This window comes from Callorhinchus milii, unplaced genomic scaffold, assembly GCF_018977255.1.
Source record: "Callorhinchus milii isolate IMCB2004 unplaced genomic scaffold, IMCB_Cmil_1.0 Scaffold3, whole genome shotgun sequence".
Lineage (NCBI taxonomy): Eukaryota > Metazoa > Chordata > Chondrichthyes > Chimaeriformes > Callorhinchidae > Callorhinchus > Callorhinchus milii.
In genome coordinates this window covers 32,279,727-32,302,366 of record NW_024704744.1, presented here as the reverse complement: position 1 = coordinate 32,302,366, position 22,640 = coordinate 32,279,727, and the positions used below count along the sequence as shown (strand labels likewise).

General features: G+C 45.5%; 1 protein-coding gene across 1 annotated transcript in view; it reads left to right on the top strand.

Annotated features, from left to right (window-relative positions):
- The first annotated feature begins 1,372 nt into the window (after positions 1–1,372).
- Positions 1,373–22,640, top strand: part of rnf217 (ring finger protein 217) — a 55,017-nt gene continuing 33,749 nt past the window's right edge. The window contains exons 1-2 of the mRNA XM_042332825.1: positions 1,373–1,512; positions 6,971–7,547. Coding sequence (XP_042188759.1) covers positions 1,373–1,512; positions 6,971–7,547 — 717 coding nt within the window. The remainder of the gene's footprint in view (positions 1,513–6,970; positions 7,548–22,640) is intronic.

Here is a 22,640-nt window from a genome sequence, read left to right as displayed (position 1 = left end):
ATACACTGTAAAAAGTATGTATGTATCTGACAGTCAATTTTTGCACAGTAACATCTCACAAACAGCCTTGAAATGAATGACCAATTTTATCTGGGGAACCTTGATCAGGATACTGGGGAAACTTTCCTTTTGAGTAGTGCCATGAGATCTGTAACGTCCACCTAAACAGGTAAGTGAGAACTCAGTTTAACTGTTCATCTGAAGAATTGCCCCTCCAACAAAGCAGTTCTACCCAGCACAATATTGAAATAACAACCAAGACTGTGAGTTGGAAGTCCTGATGTGGGCCACAAACCCACAAGCTTCTGGCTCAAGAGGTTGTTTTTTGGGGTCATCCAGGTGTCTGACATGAGAGTGCTACCAACAGAGCCAGGTTGACACAGAGTTCAGGGAGCTGAAGTAATGATTTCAGACTTGGTACTTCGCAAGTTTGAATTGGAATGGTAAATTGGCATTGAATATCTGTAGACTAATATACGTATTGATGTTGTTTAGGCTAAGCTATTGATTTAATCTGATGAAGAACTGTAAAAATATTACTGTTGATTTGTTACATTTTATTGCAAAAACAGATATAGAAAAATACTGCAACTGTAATCCTGAAATAATATTTTTTAAAAAATAAGTGGAGCCATATACCTTAAAGTACAATACAAACAATACATCCCTATAGCTTCCCGTCAGAATGACATCCCAAGATAAATTGTAACAAAATTCTGTGACTGAACATGCTATTTAAGTGTCTGCATGACTCAGGTAGCGCTTGCTTCTGCTCCTACCTCACTCTTAAAGCAATTAAAATCCTTATTTGTGACTTGGTCATCCCCAGATTTCATTTCTCCAGTGCTCTCCTCACTAACCTTTCCAGTTCTATCCTACACAAGTTCTCAGGTCATCTAAAATTTTGTAGCGGCAGGCTCCTCAAACTCTTCACTCTGATCCTCATTAGGCTCCAAGGACTTATTTTGCACATCTCCTGTCATTCCCCAGCTCTACCAATAGTCAGCGCATGACTTGCCAGGATAGCTAAAAGTGCCCAGGTACTTGTGTTGTGGGAGGTGTAAGGATTATACCACAGCTCGGTGTATACTTGGTAATTATGATAATTGTACACTTTTATGATGCTAAAACTACAGTAGATTTTACAGGCAATTTTATGACAGTAACGGTTCTTGAAGCCTCCTGACTATTTATCTAGAGCAGTCTTCCTCAATGATCAGTCTCCAGTAACGTCTTGTCTGTATCAGAAATCAAATGATATACTGAAGTATTGAGGGCCTTGCTGTATGGCTGTGCTCTTCTCCCCTTTGGTATAGCACTGAGTACGGACAAAGGGCACTCTGGTCATTCTGGTCAAGGACAGCAATGTCCGATGCAGGTTAAGCTTGTGGTGTACAAGATGAATATCCAGACAAATCTCCTTTATGATTTTCAAGCTTTTGGGCATGGAGTAGAGGGGTTTCCTTTGGCTCGTTTGCAAAATCTAGGACCAAGCAGTGAGGTGAATTTATGGTAAAAAGAGTAAGTGAAAGCAGGGAGGTGGACTCCAGCCTATGCTGACCTCACATGAGGATCTGCAATCAGTACTGAATAAGCCTGGTACGCGATACTGACCCTCTAGAAGAGGGTGGTCCAACTTGTGGCCCATGGACCTCATCCGGCACAGGGGATGATTTAATCTGGCCCACGAACCATTCCCAACTTAATTATCCAACTGGCAAATACAAACGACATGCAGGTCCCATCGGGAGACCGTCACTGCGGACTCAGGCTTTGCCTGGCAACAGTACTGACCCATCAAGAGACAGTCACGATAAAATATTGCTTTTGCGGCACCCGGATGTTTTTCAAATCCAGCTTTCAGTAGCAAAAAGTTTGGCCACCTTCCTGTAGAACATCAAGGCTGGCTCTCCAATGTAATGCTGTGGGTGCAATGCATTGTAAGAGATGCTTTCCTTCAGATGAGACATTAAGTTAAGGTCCTGGTTGCCTGTTCAAGTGGATGTTAAACTTTTTTTTTGGTCAGCCGGGTGTCTGACACATGCGGAAACCCATAACCATGCTTAAAGAGTATCCAAACCAAGCTGAGAATTACATGCATCGCATCTATACATGGAAATTCCAGAGATGTTTATTGAAATGGAATGCACACTCTCTCCTTGGAGCGACACATCCTGCTTACTTAGTTCCAGAAAGTATTAGGTGCAGGTTGGCAAGAGTCAAGGCTTGAGGATCCCAGAGTGTGCGTCGGGTTTCCGTGCTGCCCACAGCACAGAAACAGCCCTGGTCAAAGTCACTAACAACATCCTGAACATCTACAACCAGGGCTCTCTCTTCCTCCTTGTCCTCATCGACCTCACTGCTGCCTTCGACACTGTTGACCATTGCATCCTTCTACACGGCCTCTCCTCTCAGCTCAATCTTCGTGGATTTGCCCCTGCCTGGTTCGAATCCTACCTCTCCCCCATCTCCACTTTGCCACCAGTAACAGCTTTTCCTCCAGCTCCCACACTGTCCCGTTGGTGTCCCTCATGGCTCTGTCCTTGGCCCTCTCCTTTTCAATATCTACATGTTACAGCTTCGTGACATCATCCGCAGGCATTGCGTCAACTTTCACATGTGTGCGGATGACACCCAATCTTTCTGCCTCCACCCTCAACTCCAGGACCACTGCTGTCCTGACAGACTGCCTGTCGGACATCAAGTCCTGGATGAGAGCCAACTTCTTGCAATTGAATGTCAACAAGACTGAGGGCCTCCTCCTGGCTCCCATCAGCGCCTCCATACCTCGGGCGCTGACAGCATCTCCCTCCATGAATGCACTCTACATCTCATGGAACCAACACTGAATCTTGGTGTCCTGTTCGACCCTCAACTGGCCTTCATACCCCACATCCGTGCCCTGACGTGCTTCCACTTTCCCCACCTCCGCAACATCGCCCGGCTCCACCACTGTCTCATACCGCAGGCCGCCGAGACTCTCATGCATGCATTCATAACATCCAGGTTCGACTACACAAACTCCCTGCTTTTAGGCCTCCCCAACTGCTCCCTCCATAGGCTGCAGATCATCCAGAACTCTGCAGCTAGCACCAGGCTCCGTGAACCTATCACCCCCACCCTCATCCAACTCCACTGGCTTCCCATCACACAGAGGATACAGTTCAAGATCATGGTCCTCACCGTCAAAGACCTCCATGGCCTTGCTTCCCCCTACCTCTGGACCTCCTAATCCCCTATCAACCTGCCCGCTGCCTCCATTTAGCGGGCTCCGGCCTGCTTATTGTCCCCTGTGTCATTGGCAGGCCGGGCCTAGTCTGTCCCCACCCTCTGGAACTCCATCCAGCAGTTCCTCCACCTCTCCTGCTCCCTTGTCTCCTTCAAGACCCATCTCAAGACCCTCCTCTTTGACCTTGCCTTCGGTCACCCTCCTTGCCCCCTGCCCTCCACCCTCCCTGATCCCGATCCCCAGCTCGGGTCCGAAACACTGATTATCCAGCACCTTGGGACGTCTTCCCGACCTGAGAGGGGCTATACAAATGTAATTTTGTTGTTGTCATTGTTAGGGTACTGCTATAGTTTAACCAGTTAAAACTGAAAGGCTTGCCACTGAGAGCACTGCCTGGCAAGCTTTCCCATTGCTTGTCTAGCTAGGAACACCCTATTCGTTAGTGCTTTGCAGGTTTTACAGGAACTGAGTGGGATGACTCCCTGCTCCCAGTGTCTAGTCTGTCCTTCCAAGTCCTGCAGGTGAGCCAGGCTGGCTGCGCTGTCATCAGCAGTGCCCTGGAATACTGCAGACCTGCCTGGTTCAAGAATTGGACAACTAAGACTGCCAAAGAGGGCTGGCTGGATTCTGACATCCGTTGCCAAACATGGCACCTTGGAGTCAGTCCAGCTCCAAGAAACCCTACTAACTTCCCCACCCACTTCCCCCCAGCATGCTCGTAACTAAACATTTAACATTGCATGGCAGGACTTAAAAAGAGAATGGGATTTCCCTTGGTGTCTTGGCCTTTAATCCTCAGTTAAAGTTGATCATTCACTTCTTGGCTGCGTGCAAATGTCAGCAGTACCTGAACGCACACTCTGGAGTTCATAAGCCTCGTCTCTTGTCAACCTGTGTCCAATACTGTCTAGAATTAGGTAAGCAAGGTACATCCCTCCATGGAGCGTGTGCATTCCATTCAAGATACAGGGAAATTCTTGACATATAAATGTGGAACTCTGTTTGGTTTGGATATGCTTAAACATGGTGATGGGTTTCCTCACATATCAGACATGAATAAAAACAGAGATCTCTTTCGGCTGAATATCCTGGCAGACTCATTTACTGATGTTATGCCACTTTGTAAGAAGAGACTGAGCAGCCCTGGCATCAAAAAGATTGAGAAACACTGAACTAGAAAAATGAAGGTGGGGCACAACCAGACTGTACGAATATTTGACCTTTTGGCTACATCTGCTCCAGCACTTACCTGCCAATACAGGGTAGAATGTTTAGAGGTTTGAGCTGTGTTGAATGCAGAAATTTGAACTGGATCTCTCTCCTTCAGCTGCGCAGAGAATTGAGAAGCTTGAGCTTATATCACTATAGGTCTGAACTTTAATAGGTGAGATGCTAGAGGCTTTCAGGGTCACGAGGGTAAATAACAATAGACTATTTTCACTCCTCGACTAAGAAAAAAGGCACACATTTAAGATGATTGCAAAAGGAATTAAAGGGGAAGTTAGAACATATTTCACAGAGGGTGGTTAGAATGTAGAAATTCCTGTTACAAACCATTATTGAAGCAGAATCCATGCATTATTTTGGAAGGGAATTAAAAAATATCTGAAAAAAAGAATTAAGGGGCAATAAGTAGAAGAGTTGGGTTAGTAGTGTTAGACTAGAAGATTCATGTGACATGGAATTGGAAAAGTCAAATATAATTTACATTTATAATAATAATCCTTGGATTTGATATAGTACGTTTCACCTCGACAAGTCTAAAAGTGCTTCACAGGATTTATTGTAAAGTGTTTTTTGACTGCATATTTTGTGAGCAAAAAAAGGCGGCCAGTTATACACAGTAAAAGTCCCACAAATTTCTAATAATAATACTTGCATTTGATATAGCACATTTTTGCAGCTTTGAGACGTCTCAAAGCACTTCACAGTATATATTGTAAAATGAATTGACTGCAGGCGAACCGTGGCAGCGAATTGCACACAGCAGTGTCCCACAGTGGTGCATTGAAGTGACCAATTGTTCTCATTGTTTTGAAGGAATTATTACCCCCGGAAAAGCAATCTTCCAATCAACTAACAACTGGATTCCTACTTACTCCTAGGTAAACAGAGGTGTGTGGAGTAAGGAATTCAATCCTGCCGGGAATTGAACCCAGGTCTCTCGCTTGCGAGGCAAGTGCTCTAAGCGCTGAGCTTTTATCAATTTGTATAGCACCTTTCATGTCATAAGGATGTCTCAAAAAGCTTCATGGTGTTCAATGGACATCTAAATTGAGTGGGGCCAATGGGGTGGGAAGAAGAAAGATGACCAAAAGCGCAGTCAAAATACAAAATAGCCTGCTTCTGCGCTCTAAATTTCTGTAATTCGATGGTAAGGCAGCTTCCATGCCTTTTCCCTGTTGGTTGATGGATGAGGTCTGGTTTGTAAGTGCTGTGTAGTGCAGGATCTACAGTGCAGTAGATGAGGTGGTGTCGTACAACATGTCACAAAGTTGATGGAAGAACTTGCTCTGACCTTGTGGAGCAGTGTGTTATCTCTTTAATACCCTTCTTATGCCACATTTTGAAATTGCAGCAAGCAATTCCGAGAGGTCACTGCTGCACTCATTAGGGAGAATCCAGGAGTAACTTCGATATACTGTAAAACTGTATAAATAGTCGAACTCCAGGCTGTCAGGGTCAGCAATAGTGGAGTTTAGTTAAGCGCCCAGAGACACTGTCCTGGGTGACGGGCGCTTATATAAATACAAGCTATCGTCGTCGTTGTTTATTTTACTTTGTTTACGCGTTTCGCCCACAAAACACGCCATCAAAGCGCTTCACACTGCATCCTGCGAAGCGCTTTGGGACGTCTGAACGCCGTGATAAGGCGCTGCATCAAACGCAAGGATTATTATTATTATTATTATTATCATGATCATGATCATTATTATGGAGGGAGCGTTCTTTCTAATGGTTTTGCATCCGTTCTCCAACCGTATCATGTACACCACTTTTTTTTCCCCACTCCAATCACCGAGGGGACGCCCACCATATAAACACGTGCCTTTTGCAAACCACATCCTTTTTGTTTGAGTGACTCTCTGCTGAGGACTGAGAGGGGGGAAGGTCCGGGGGGTGGAGGGAGGGACCTGGTTATCAGGAGCATTACGGTAGGTTCGGAACCAGAGGCACTTCGGCAAAGTATTAACGTGGGTTTTGCTCAGGACTGTAACTTGTGTGTGTGTGTGTGTGTGTGAGAGAGAGAGGGAGAGGAGGAGTGGGAGAAGCTCTGGTGGTTTGAGCGTTGCAGTGTTTGCAAGTGCTTCAGCCTTAACAGACGGGGGATAATAACCGGGAGCACCGGGACCTCTCCCTGCGCTGCAAACACAAGTTTTGCAATCAACACAATAATTCGTCATTAATAATAATAATAATAAGAATAATACGGAGAATCCGGACCACAGAAGCAACTTTTTTTTTTCTCCTGATTTGAAAAAGCAAAAAACCCGCCGACGCCGCCGCCGCCGCCGCACCGCTGTGTGGACACCTCCGCAGAGCCGCGATCGAAAGCGTGAGACCCGGAAGCAGACGCGGGGCTGAGCGGAGCGGCCGGAGGGCGCGGGGGGTCCGGGGCCGGGGCCGGGGGCCGGGGGCCGGGGCCGCGCCGATGGGATTGGAGTCGGGGATGGAAGATGAGAGCGAGAGAGATGGAGACCCGCTCACCTCCTCCTCCTCTTCCTCCTCCTCCTCCTCCAGCGGCGGCGGCGGTGAGGAGGAGCCGGAGCTGAGCCGCCCGGACCGTGAGGCCAACCCGAGTGAGGACAGTGAGGAGCCTTCAACCCGCCCCGACCGCGGCCCTCCCGGCCCCGGTCCCCCCGGCCCCGGCCCTCCCGGCCCCGGCCCTCCCGTGGGGACCCGGCGGTGCTCGCACCCCCTGGAGCCGGCGCCGCCCCGGGACCAGCAGCACGTCTACTGCACCGTGTACTGTGTGGAGAACGAGAACTACCGGAGCTCGACGGCGGCGGCGGAGGAGGAGCAGCGGGAGGAGGGGGAGGGAGGACCGGGCGGTGGGGGTGGGGGTGTGGGTGGCCCCCCGCCCGCTGGGGGTGGGGGTCGGGACAGCCCGACTCCCGTGGACACGAACTCGGATCCCGTGAGCGGAGAACCGTTCAGCGTCTCCCGACTGATCGACGTGAACCCGTACGCGCGAGAGCACAAGCACTTTATTCTCCTGACCTGCAGAGTCTGTCTGGACGACAAACACATCCGCCCTCTCCCGTGTTGTCACAGGGCCGTGTGCGAGGACTGTCTGAAGCGGTATCTCAGCAATCAGGTGGGTCACCCCGAGCGCTCACACACACAGGTACACACACACACACAGGTACACACACACACACACACACACACACAGGTACACACACAGCACACAGGTACACACACAGGTACACACACACACACAGGTACACACACACACACACACACAGGTACACACACACACACACACACAGGTACACACACAGCACACAGGTACACACACAGGTACAGCCACACACACACACACACACACAGGTACACACACACACACACAGGTACACACACACACACACACACAGGTACACACACACACACAGGTACACACACACAGGTACACACACACACACACACACACAGGGTACACACACACACACACACAGGTACACACACACACACACACAGGTACAGCCACACACACACAGGTACACACACACACAGGTACACACACAGGTACAGCCACACACACACACACACAGGTACACACACAGCACAGGTACACACACACACAGGTACACACACACACAGGTACACACACAGGTACAGCCACACACACACACACAGGTACACACACACACACACAGGTACACACACACACACACACACAGGTACACACACACACACAGGTACACACACACAGGTACACAGCCACACACACACACACACAGGTACACACACACACACACAGGTACACACACACACACACACACAGGTACAGCCACACACACACAGGTACACACACACACACACAGGTACACACACACACAGCCACACACACACACACAGGTACACACACAGCACAGGTACACACACACACAGCCACACACACGCACACACACAGGTACAGCCACACACACACACACAGCCACACACACACACACAGCCACACACACACACACAGGTACAGCCACACACACACAGGTACAGCCACACATGCACACACACAGCACAGGTACAGCCACACACACACACACAGGTACAGCCACACACACACACACACACAGAGTACAGCCACACACACACACACAGGTACACACACACACACACACAGCCACACACACACACACACACAGGTACACACACAGCACAGGTACACACACACAGCCACACACACACACACACAGGTACAGCCACACACACACACAGCCACACACACACACACACAGCCACACACACACACACACAGGTACAGCCACACACACACAGGTACAGCCACACATACACACACACAGCACAGGTACAGCCACACACACACACAGCCACACACACACACAGCCACACACACACACACACACAGGTACAGCCACACACACACACAGGTACAGCCACACATACACACAGCCACACACACACACAGCCACACACACACACACACACAGGTACAGCCACACACACACAGGTACAGCCACACATACACACACACAGCACAGGTACAGCCACACACACACACAGCCACACACACACACAGCCACACACACACACACACACAGGTACAGCCACACACACACACAGGTACAGCCACACATACACACACACAGCACAGGTACAGCCACACACACACACACACACACAGGGTACAGCCACACACACACACAGGGTACAGACACACACACACACAGCCACACACACACACACAGGTACAGCCACACACACACACACACACACACACACAGGTACAGCCACACACACACGCACAGCACAGGTACAGCCACACACACACACACAGGTGCAGCCACACACACACACACAGCACAGGTACAGCCACACACACACAGGTACAGCCACACACACACAGGTACAGCCACACACACAGCCACACACAGCACACAGGTACAGCCACACACACACACAGGTACAGCCACACACACACACAGCCACACACACACACACACACACACAGGTACAGCCACACACACACACAGCCACACACACACACACAGGTACAGCCACACACACACACACACAACCACAGCCACACACACCACAGCCACAAACACACACACACAGCACAGGTACAGCCACACACACAGCACAGCCACACACATACACAGCCACACACATACACACAGCCACACACAACCACAGCCACACACAGCACAGCCACACACACAGCCACACACACACAGCACAGCCACACACACAGCACAGCCCACACACACAGCACAGCCCACACACAGCACAGCCCACACACACAGCTCAGCCACACACACACAGCGCAGCCACACACACAGCACAGCCACACACACAGCACAGCCACACACAGCGCAGCCACACACAGCACAGCCACACACACAGCACAGCCACACACACAGCACAGCCAAACACAGCACAGCCAAACACAGCACAGCCACACACACACAGCACAGCCACACACAGCACAGCCACACACACAACCACAGCCACACACAGCATCAGCACAGCCACACACAGCAACAGCACAGCAGGCAGTGTAGTGACTGGAGCTGAGCTGAGTCCTCGACCATTGGCCATACACACACAGTGGGGGGACTTGCTGTCAATTCATGGCAGAAAACAGAACCCATCTTATGTTTTATTGAGCTTTACAGATGGTGTTTAACATGCATTTTTGCCTCAATACACACTCACACGTACTGTATATGTAGCGCTAATGGAACAGCCGCTCAAGAAAATCTCTTGTCCCTGTCTGGATTGACTGCGTCTTTTTGGAAGAGATGCAGACGGAGGTGAAGAGTTGTTTCTGTGAGGAGCAAAAAGGCCGGGTTTCCTTAGCCGAGGCATGGAACTGAAGAGAGATTCTGGAGTTTTTGCGAGATAGTCTTTTGGGTTTTACATTTATGTAGAGCCCCTCACGCAGGGAAGCGTCCCAGAGCGATTAACAGTGGCGGAGCATGACGCCGAGCCAGGGGGAGGGGGTGGTGACCGTAGGCACGATCAAAGAGGAAGGTCTTCGGGGGTGACTTAAAGATGGTGAAGGAAGGGGCAAAGCAGAGGGATAGAGGAAGAGTGTTCCAGAGTTTTGGGGTGTAGCGGCTGAAAGCGTGGCCGCCAATGGTAGAACAGAGGGCACGAGGGACATGCAGAAGTCCGGACCTAGTAGATCAGGTAATGGGTTGGGGAGTAAGCAGGTTGGAGAGGTAGGGAGGTGCCAGGGCATGAAGGGATTTGAAACAAGTGTGAGGATCTTGAAGGTGATCTGTTCGGCAATAGGGAGCCAGCGCAGCCTGGATAGAACTGGTGTGATGGAGGTACGGAGTTTAGTGCGGGCGGCTGTAGATTTTTGTGTCATCTGCATAAATGTGGAAGTTTACCCTGTGTCTGCGGATGACATCGCCAAGAGTCAGTATTATGGTTGGGTTGCATTCCATGATATAGTACGTTTTGTGGGGTCTGTGGTTGAGGTGGGCTTAATGGGCCGAATCACCCTTCTCTTTTCCATACTTTACGTTCCAAATCGGTCATTTTGAGATGTCAAGACCAATTGGTAAAAAGCTTGCTGCTTCTGATTTTTATTCATGTGTGATGTTAACAGTGGGTCTTATTTAGGGGAGTCGAGAAAGGATTTGTAAATAGCAAATCCTGCAGTTACCCAATGTATCTGAGGCTTTGGTACTCTGTTTGGATGCTGATCTCCTTCCACACCTTGGGCTATTTATGATCGAGCGGAGTTCTAGAGGGTCGGAATGAAACACACCTGGGTACCTGCAGCAGTTTCTGGTTACAATTCCTTTTTGAGTCTTGCAAATTGCAGAACATTACAGTTCAGGAACATTTTTACCATTCTGTACAGTATTGGCATTGACCAGTTGGTAACTAATATTATTCCCACTTTGCTTAGATAGAGTCGAATTCTGTTAAATTAACTCTCACATCTATCATTAAGTAACATGGCAGATTTTCTGCAACCCAGTTCCATTCTTTGTTGCTTGTATTGAACTTAATTGATTTGAACTCTGAATAAGGAAAGTATCATTATCATGTATCCTTCATTATTGAGGCCTCTTGTGGACTGTTATATTTAGTTTAAGATGCACAGTATGATCTCCCTAGTGCTTTCTGTTCTGCTGCAGACAGTTAACAGCAATTTGACATACAGTATTGACCAACTTCAATCACTTCACTGACACGTTTGATAAGGTCTCATTGTATATGAACTCTTAACTTGTTTAATAGCATGTCATTGGGTGTGGCATGTCATCCTTACAGGTTTGTTAGTCTGGCTCAGGTGGTAGCGTTATCACCTCTGAGTCAGACGGTTGTGAGTTTGACCCCCCACATCGGGTGTGTTGCGTTGTTGGAGATGCGGTTCTTCGGATGAAAGTTAAACCAAGGCCCTGTCTGCCTGTTCAGGTCAACATTAAAAATCCCATGGAACTACTCAAAAAGAAAAGGGAGTTTCTCCTGGTCACCTGGACAACAATCCCCCAAATGAATTGGTCATTTGTTTCATGTGACATCACTGCATGCATTTCTGCTGTTACATTTACCCACAAATGCAGTCACTCCACTTTACAGTAAAGCTTGTGAAGTGTTTTGGGATATCCTCCTGATCTGAAAGGCACTATATCAAATGCAAGGATTATTATTATTTATTATTATTAAATTTGCCGTGAGGTCACTTTTAAACAATATTTTGTTACAAGCTGAAACTGAAATAAGGCAGCAGGGTATGAGCGCACAGCTTTAGGATTGTTAAGGACAAGTTTAGGACAGACTAGAAAGAATTTCTTTACACAGCAGGGATTCAACAGCTGAGACACATGACCAGGAAGAGTGATGGAGTGTAGGAAATTTGATTTATTTAAAAAATAACTAGATGCTGTAATGGGAGAACAAGAGGATGATGTTTCGGAAGAGTGAAATCAAATGGGCAGCAAGGCCTTCTTCATCCAATTCCATCTTGTGATTTGTGAGTACTGCCGAGGTTTGTTAAAAGATTTGGATTATTAGGTTGGATTATTTCCATTTAAAACTAAAGCAGATTTTGTCCACAACCTCTGCCCGTGGCAGCAATACCAAATTGAGCCTGGTTATGATGACTGAAAAGCCTAAAAACAGTGGAAGTAAGTGTCAATTAAAGGTGAAGACTCTACCTTTTAAGGCGTTCAGAAGCAGCGGGATTATCCTTTGACTTGAAAGTCATTATTCTCTCTCCCAAACATTTGCCTTTTTATATTAAAGGAAACTTGTTTTTCCAAGAGTATTGACGTAACAATTTTATTATAGGACAAACCTAACCTAAAATATAGACTAAAATGATTTGTTATGGAACACTAAAAGTAAATGCCAGTACTGAACAGCTGACATCAATTGACTGGATTTCTATCATAAAACAACAACAAATTGTACTTATATGGCGCCTTTCACATTGGGAGAATGTCTCAAGGCAATGGACAGTGAAGAGTTTGCACCCGAGCTGGGATTAGAATCAAGAGGGGTAGAGGTCATGGATGTGGGTGAGAAGACGACTGAAGGCACGATCAAAGAGGAAGGTCTTGAGCCAGGCCTGGGAGGGGGTGAGGCAGAGGCGCTCCAGGATGGAGTTTCAGAGGGTGGGAGCAGAAAGGCTGAAGGCCCAACCGCTGGTGATGGAGCAAGCCAGTACCTGATGAGCAGAGCGGACAGGTTGGTAAAGTTTTAACAGGTCACTGAGATAGGGAGGAGCAAGACTGTGGGGAGCTCGGCGAGCAGGGCGTTAGCATAGTCAAGCCGGGTTGTAATGAAAGCGTGAATGGGGGTTTCAGCAGCCTGAGGGGGGAAGGTAGTGGCGGAGGTGGGCAATATTGTAGAGGTGGGTGAAGGCAGAAAGGGTCATGGTATAGATGCGGGGTTTAAAAGACAGTTAAGGGTCGAACACAACCAAGATCCTGTGTTGGCTCGGTGAGGTGGAGAGTCATCCATTTATAGTGATGCTGTCAGCGCCTGAGGTGAGGAGGCCTCAGTTTGAACCTTGTGATCAAGTCTAGTTAGTTGAGGATGGAACAGAATTGTATCTATAAAGATAGGATTATCCTTTGATATTTTATTGCCCAAACAAAAGGTCTTAATTGCTTTATTCGGTTTATTAACTGCTGAACTGGTATTTATTTATCAAAATAGTGTACTGAACAAATAGTTTTAACCTGAATAAGGTAATTAATTAAATAAATAATCAATTATCTTATTCCTTGCATTTTAAATTAGGATTTTTTTTAATGGGATGTGCAGCCATAAAACAGGAACAGAACTGTTTATTTACAACTGATTCACTGCAGAGAGTTCAAAAAGATTTATGCAATAGTAAAAACTTATCAATAAAATGACCCGGCAGCAAATCAGTCTGATGTTTATAGGCCCTGGGAGTTGCAACAGTGCGTCAGCGGGAATTGTAGGGAAATGGTAGTGAGCTTTTTGGGTTTCAAATAATATTTTTTGTTTATTTTTATTGTATGCCTCTCAATTGGTAACTTATTCATTCCCCTGGCAACCCAAATGCCTCGTGACGACATACAGGCACGGGTTTCAATCATAGTTGAGTTTAATACTTTAAGTTGTTTGCATCGAGTGGATTTAGGTTTATTTGATCGTAGTGGAAGCATTTGTTCCTACTGTGTTTGCAAACAAATTTGTGCACAAATAAGTTTCTCTTATACACACCATTGTTTAGTTGTTGAAAAAACAACTTTTACCAGGTGCGGAGGAGTGTGAAAGATTTATTGGAGTCCTATTCCACTCACAGATTTAAAGGACAATCAAGACTTTGATACAGTAAATAATCATTTCTGAAACTGAAAATGTTCTTATATTTTATTGAAAACTTTCTTCCACCTTCCTTTACACACGGGCGGAAGAATCATAATTGAACTTCAATCATGAAACCGATTCTTTAAGTTAAAAAAGCCTATGTGACCACAACATTTTTGTCTTGTTAACCTATCTGTAAAATGCTGTTAAATATGGTATTAGTCAACATTGCATTTAGAGAATGTTCTTATAGTCTCTCAAACTAAAGTTGCCAGGATTTACCCCAGACATCATAGAAGAATTCTAGATTACCTGAAATCAAATGAAATTTTTAGAAATCTCAATTTAACAGTAAGAATATGATGGGAAGTGCAGGGAGATTTATTTTAATAAGGATGATGGGCATGTGGAACCAAAAGTTTGTGGAACAATGTTTCAGAAAGGAACTAGATAAGTTCCTGATAATTGAGGATTCAATGTTATTAAATGATGAGGTAGGTGTGTCAAAAGAATGCAGAAGAACTTTATCATAATGCCACTGGTTGAGAGTGGGTTTGTTTAGCATTCGCTTAGTCTACTTTGGAAGCGCAGGGTTCTGGTCCTGAGTAGCCAACATCCTGCTCTTAAAAAAAAATGACCAACGTCCAGATGGCCAGTTTGCTGCTGACGTAATTTCTTGCACGCTATTGCTAACGTTACTCTCTGCATGTCACAAAGCAGATTGAAATTGTAATTTGTTTTCTGATTGACGGATATTGACCCATTTCTCTAAAGTGCCTAATTTTAGAGAAATTCCCATTGAAAAGCACCAACTGTCTGCAGAAGGCAAACAATGAGAAGCTCAGTTCTTGTTCCTTTTTCCCATCATTTTAAAAAAAAGTATTTGCCAGTGTGAATACCCAAGTATTAAAGTGGTTCCATTATTAGAATGAGATGGTAAAATTCAATTAAGCTTTCAAGGGCTTCATTAGCAGTGATGAGTGTATATACCGCACTATGTCAGGGTCCCAGGTGAGGTCCAAGGTTACTGGAAGTGCAAATTATTTGTAACTTCACGTTTCCTAATTTGATCTCTTCAGCTGTCTATGAGACAGTTGGCAGACAAGTGTGCAGCCCTCTGCAAACAATTATTGTACTTTCTTCTGCTGCTGGCTTCTCTTAAAAGTTTTTCTGTGAAGCCAGTGTACCCGGTGAAATAGCTAGTTCAGATTGTTAGCTGTACAGCTATTATTCGGGTTTCTATATCCAAAACATTTTGCTCTCTTGAAAATATTTCTGAGTCTATGAAAAACAAAATTGCTTGTTTCATTTCAGTGATCTTGTGCTGTTGATTCTGTCAGTATCAGAATCAATATTGGATTTTATTGTGCGTGTCAGCAGCTGTGAGTACAGATTCAGCCCTTTGCCCCCACCTCTGACCCTAGTTTGCTGTGCAAGACGGAATGGCACGAGGCTCACTGTTGTGACTGACTCGAATGAGGAGTACAGGAGACAAAGCTACTGCATATTTAAAAGTATCAAAAAAGTCACAATGCTGTATTAAGCAACCTTTTGTAAATGTTGAAATTCACAAAGATAAAGAGTGCAAAATACAGTCAATTCACTTTACAATACACTCTGTGAAGCACTTTGAGACATCTCAATGTGATAAGTGATTCTGCTCCCCATTGATCCCTTAAAACTATTTAGGTGGTCCAAAGAATATTTGAGGGTCATTCTCTTCAGGAACATAGGAAGTGAGACATTGGCAATTTGGTCTGGTGTGCCTTGCTCCATCGGTTTTAAAAAAAATAGATTTATACCTGATTGCAAAATCTGTTTTTTTTAAACCATTCTAGCCAATGTGATAAGGAAGTATGAATCGAGCTTCCAGGTGGCTAGTTAAACAGTACTTGATCTAACTCCCTCATGGCCTAGTCTAGTGTCATGGGTTACAGCACCCCCTAGTTTAGGACTAAGATGATTTATTATTAACATTGCAGTGGAATAAACCTAGTACTACTGATTGCTAAGCTGGGAAACAGAAGAATGGAGATTTACACCTGGTGTACAACAACTACAAAATTACATTTGTGTATTCTTCCATTGAAAAAATTGAAGTGTTTCAGATCATTTTTGATAAACTCTGAGCGCATGAGTAGGAAGTCACTTCTTTCAATAATAGTCTATTAAATGTATGAAATTTGAAATAGTCAAAGAACAATGTGAAAACCAAGGTGTAATAAAGAAGCACAAAACCCATAGGGATTGTTCTTCTTGGGCCAGTAAATGCCTTGCTTCTGAGGTGAGAGCTCAAAAACGGTTCATTGTGCCTGAGTCTGTTCATGTGGCACTTCAAGTGCTAAATTATGAAGAGTGGGCATTATGGATCTTGTTATCGCACACTACTCTTGTAGTTCTGTATTTGCTTTCAATCCTCATTTGACTCCTTTTTAATGTTTTAATTATGACTGGAATTGCTGTGTGAGGATTTTCTGAGGTGTAAAGGCATCCTACCTTTTATGTTACACCTGGATCAACATCACGGTTGTGTTAACAACGGTTTAATTTTCCCCTAATGTTTAAATAATTGAGAGACTGACATGTTGTATGTGTTTTGAGCTATATTAAATCACACTTCCTTGTAAGTGCAGGCGGGATGAAAGTCTAAGTAGGTCAGCCTATCAAGCAAGGAAACCAGCATACAAAGAAGGGTTTAACATCTGCAACAACAACAAAAAATTACATTTGTACAGCACCTTTCATGTCAGGAGGACGTCCCAAAGCGCTGGACAGTCAAAAATGTGCACTTGAGCTGGGTGTTTTGATCAGGAGGGATGGAAGGCAGGGAGGGTGTTCTGAATGCAGGACCTCCAGTGGTGGAGCGAAGGGTGCGAGGGACAAGCAGGAGGCTGGTACCACTCGAGCAGAGGCACCGGTTGGTGGATTGGGGAGTGAGGAGGTCAAAGAGGTAGGGAGGTGCCCGGGAGTGAAGGGATTTGAAGATGAGTGTGAGGACATCCAAGTTGATCCGTTCGGTCATGGAAAGCCAGTAGAGCCTGGCCAGAAACTGGTGAGATGGGGGTATAGAGTTTTGTCTGGGTCAGTATGTGGACAGCAGAGTTATGAATGAGCTGGATCTTTTGAATAGTGGAGCTGGGGAGACCGGCGAGGAGTGCGTTTGAGTAATCCAGGTGGGAAGTGACAAACGCATGCACAAGGGTTTTGGCTGCATTTGATGTAAGGTACGGTTAGAGGCGGGCAATGTGGCATAGGTGGAGGAATATGATTCTGGTCAGGGACCGGATGTGGGGGTCGAAGCAGACGCCTAGATTGCGCACTGGTTCGGTGAGTTTGAAGGAGAGCCCAGGAAGGTTGAGGAGTTCAGATCCACAGGAGTGAAGATGTTGATGGGAGCCAAAGAGTATGGCTTCCTTCTTGTCCACATTCAGTTGCAAGAAGTTTGCACTCATCCAGGCCTAGATGTCTGCCAGACAAGCTGATAGAACATTGGCAGACCTAGATTTGGTACTGGAGAAGGCAAAGTAGATTTGTATGTCATCCGCATACATCTAGAAGTTTATCCCGTGTCTGCGGATGACATTGTCGAGAGGGAGCATATAGATGAGAAAAAGAAGAGGCCTAAGGATGGAGCCAAGAATGAATTTATAGGTAAAATTCCATTTGCTTTCAACATCTTTACCTTTTAGCATTTTGAGAATTTTACTCCTAAGAAAATATTGAGTTTTTTTTTGTTCAGTCCCAGCTCAAGTCCGAAACTCTGATTGTCCAGCGCCTTGCAGGCAAAACCCTTGTGCATCAGTTTGTCACCTCTGACCTGGATTACTCAAATGCACGCCTCGCTGCCTCCTGACGTGAAAAGCGCTTTACAAATGTAATGTTGCTGTTGTTCTAAACTCATGTATATATTGGCCTGAAACTTTGGTTTTGTAAAGTGATTCCTGGTGGATATTAAAAGATGCCATGGCATGATTCAGGAAAAAAAAAATCCCTCCAGTGTCCTGAAGTGTATATTTGGATGTCAGAATCCAAAAAGGATGTTCAGAATTGTTATTGAGTCACATACTCCATAACAACAACAACAAAATTACATTTGTAAAGCGCCTTTCACGTCGGGAGGACATCCCAAAGCGCTGGACAGACAGATTTACGGACTCGAGCTGGGGGTGGGGGAGGGTGGAGGTCAGGGGCCGAAGCAGGGAGACCGAAAGCACGGTCGAAGAGGAGGGCGTTGAGATGGGTCTTGAAGGTGGCAAGGGAGGGGGCGAGACGGAGGTACTGGGGCATAGAGTTCCAGAGGGTGGGGGCAGAGTGGCAGAAGGCCCGCCCGCGAATAGTGGAGCGAGCGAGGCAGGGGATGTGAAGCAGGTCGGAGCCTGCTAAGCGGAGCGAGCAGGTAGGATGGTAGAGGGTTAGGAGGTCACAAAGGTAGGGGGAGCAAGACTGTGGAGGGCTTTGAGGGTGGGGACCAGGATCTTGAATTGTATCTTCTGTGTGATGGGAAGCCAGTGGAGTTGGGCAAGGATGGGGGTGATAGGGTCGCGGAGCCTAGTGCGGGAGAGGACAGGGCTGCAGAATTCTGGATGATCTGCAGCCTGTGGAGAGGAGTTGGGCAGACCGAAAAGCAATGAGTTTGCATAGTCGAGCCTCGATGTAACAAAAGCATGTATGAGGGTTTCGGCTGTCTACGGTGTGAGATAGTGGCGGAGCCGGGTGAAGTTGCGGAGGTGGGGGAAGGCAGAGTGAGTTATGGCGCAGATGTGGGGTAGAAAGGATAGTTGAGGGTCAAACAAGACATTAAGAAAGTTAGCTCTCATCCAGGACTTGATGTCTGATAGACATTCTGTCAGGACAGCAGTGGTCCTGGAGTCGAGGGTGGAGGCAGAGATGTAGACTTGGGTGTCATCTGCATACACGTGGAAGTTGACCCCATGTCTGCAGATGATGTCACCAAGAGGGAGCATATAGATATTGAAGAGGAGGGGTCTAAGGCATTCGTCCGTGAAATACACAGTAGACTTTAAAATAAATCCTGTGAAGCGTGTTCCGAAGTGAAAGGTACTATATCAAATGCGAGGTTTATTAGGCTTATTATTATGATTAATAACAAGTGGTCAGTTAAAGATGAGTATTTTGTAAGGATTCAGGGCAATTAGCTAGGTGCAGGTGTCAAAGCAATCTTTCGGATGTTGATGTATACACTAGATGAGGTAGAGAAAGTTTGAATGGTTCAATAGTCTACTCCTGCTTAAGTCTACTATCGTTACTTGGTGAGTAATTTGCAGTAAGTCTCTGATCTGTAAAATCTTTAATTGGAACCAAGGAGAGCAATTATGTCACACTTCTTCACCAGATTGGGGCCTAAGAGTGAAGTCAAAAGACTGCCCATAGGGTTATAAGCCAAAAACTGGTCAGTTTTTAAAGAAAATTCAAGATGGTAAAAACCCTATCCTGAATGTGCTGACAGGAGAGAGCTGTCTCCAGAAGTCTGGGGAGTTTTCCAATCCCTACTAGTAAATGGGTCGAATGGCTTTCTTCTGTGCTGTAAATATCTATGGTTCTATAGTAACTACAACTTGGGTTGATATAGTGCCCTTCACATTGGGCAATCTCTCAGAGCGCTGCCAAAGACTAAATTACACGTCGAGCAAGGGAGGGAGGGCGGGGGTTTGGCCACAAACACAATCAGAGAGGTAGGTCTTAAGGCGGGACTTAGATAAAGAGGGGTGGGGGCAAGATGGGATCTAGTTCCAGAGGTCATATTGACATATAATATGACAGAGGTCATTGTCATATTAATTTTATGTTCCTCTATCTGCCTTGCGATTCAGGTATTTCAAAGGAAGGAGGAGTTTTTCTCTTTGTCATCCTGTTTTATATTCCCCATCTAATTCAAATTCAGTGGCTGCTCATCTCATTGTTATTTACATGACATTGCTGATACAGTTTAGTTGCCACATTTGGCTATATAACAATATTCACTTCTGGTCAATTATATTTTACAAATTGCTTTTGAGATGGTTATTTTTGTCAGAAATGTAATGTAAATAGAACTATTATTCTTCGACCTTTCTCATACAAACACTTCTAAGTGCTTCAAATAGTGCAAAGTAGTGTGAAAGTTCAGGTATTGCGTTTTTCTTAAGTGCATCAAGGTTCTGTATACTATAGCTGATCACGTGCAAATGGATTCGTGTATCTAGCTGCAACATGGGAAGCTGTGCCTCTTTCCCCTCTGCTTCCACCTGCCCAATGTAAAATGTGCTATTGTTAAACATGATTCCTTTTTAAAAGGCAATGTAGCAGAAAAAAGGAATTTCTAGTTGCGAACACTTCTTATCCTGAAACAAACGTTGTTACAACCATTTCTTCCAGGCGTTGAGTAGATTTTATTTGAACATTGGAACAGGAGTAGACCATTCCAACTGTCCAGTCTGCTCCACCATTTCCTTGGATCATGACTGATCTGTAACTCAATACCATTTGTGTACCTTTTCTCTAATATTAGCAAAGTACTAATCATTTATTTATTATCCACCACCTTCGAAAAACATTCGCACAGACTCTGCGGTCACTGACACAAAGGGTCGGTGTGTCCAAAAGCTCCAAATCACTATTGTCACTAAAACTTGCTCATTCCTCTTCCATTGCTCATTCATCGTACCCTGGGGAAAGCACTCTTGGCAGTTTCTAAGCTGGATACAAATGTGTCACAATGGATTAGTAAGTACCTTTCCGCTCCTCAGTTATAATTACATTTTTAAAAAGTAATGAGCTTTGGGAAATGTGAGAGGTGCTTCAGAAAATAACCTGCTTTCTACTGACTTTATTTTATATTTTGACAGCAAAAATAGACCCAAATTTTTAAATCTATCCCAGCTGTGAGTCTACAAATATTTGTTTGCTCAATTCCACCCTCAGAGTGTGGAACCTCTGTATTTTGTCCGATCCTCAACTCTTCCTTGAACCTTTCACTCTGGCTCTGATCAAGTCCGCATTCCTCCACCTCTGTAACATCGCCCAATTCCCAATTTAATCACTCCCAACACAGCCAAAATCCTCATTCACACCTTTGTCACCTCCGAACTCAACTTTTTCAGTGCTTTGCCATGCTCCACCCACAAGAAGCTCCAGAGAACTCCATAGCCTGTACGCTTTCTCACATTGGGCTGTTTGACTATGCTTTCAGTCATCTTCCCCGCTCCATCCTCTTCGGCTTTCACGCCCAGCCAGCATTGGCAAGAGCTTTGAGATGCACTCCCGACGGCAAAGACATTATATAAATGTAACTTGTATAGGCTCCATTTGTATATGCTCAACCGACTCCACTGGCTCCCTTAGCAGCAGCGGATCAATGAAGATCCTCGGCCTCAAATGTTCTCCCATCCGCGCTCTACCTGTCTGTGATCTCCTATGATCGTAATTCCCTTGCCACTACCTCCTCCCTCCTCTCTGCCACCTTGGGCCTGCTCCACCGTCAGCGAGTAAGCTTTCAGCCACTTTGATCCTACGCTCTGGAACACTCTTTAAAAATCCCTCTGCCTCCCTACATTCTTTAAAAACTAAAGACTTCAACTGTGACACCCTCCCACGCTCTGGCTCCTTTTCTGGCTCCTTTTCTGCTCAGTCCTTGTCTGCAGTAAATTACTGCAGTTTTTTAAAAAAAGCCTGATTTAAATAGTTTCTTCACTTGCAGATAGGGATTCTGTTAACACACTGAAGACTTTCATTCTATCCTTAAAGGATCCGAACTTTACCCTTCCCCATTGGAATACCAGGAGCATTTTGAAACACATTGAAGTTAAGTCTGGTGAGCAGTGATAAGGACTGAAATTATCCAGGAAAGAATGTGGAGAAGGAAGTGCCCTTCACGTAGGATAACATCTTGCAGCACTTCCCGAGGACATGGTTGGATGTTGAGAAAAGGGAGAGGTGACTGTAAGGGAAGTTGAAGCAGTTGAGTTTAAAGACAAATAGGAAGGGGGGAAGCTAAGTTGAGTCTTGGAAATTTTGTATAGCCATGTAATTTTTTTTCAAAAAATGAAATTCCAGGAACAGCTGATTCTTAAAATGTATACCCACATGTGTTGCAGCCTAAAATATATACCTATGTGTTTACACACAGGTAACAATTTCCCAGGATTTCTAGGGTGACCTCCTTTATTCACTTGCTGTATGTATTTCATTGAACTCACTTGTAGTTCAGCTTCAGTTGAAAATGGTGATCGTTCATTTGATGATGAGAATAATGATGATAACCCACCTGTGTATAATATTTTCCATCCTTTTCTTGAAGTTATTGACTCATTGGGGGAAGGGGAAGGAATTTAGTCGAGGTGTTCAGGTAGCTCGAACAAGTGTGAGTATCGGTAGCCTGTTCGATCATGGGATGCATCACGGCTGAGCTGAAACC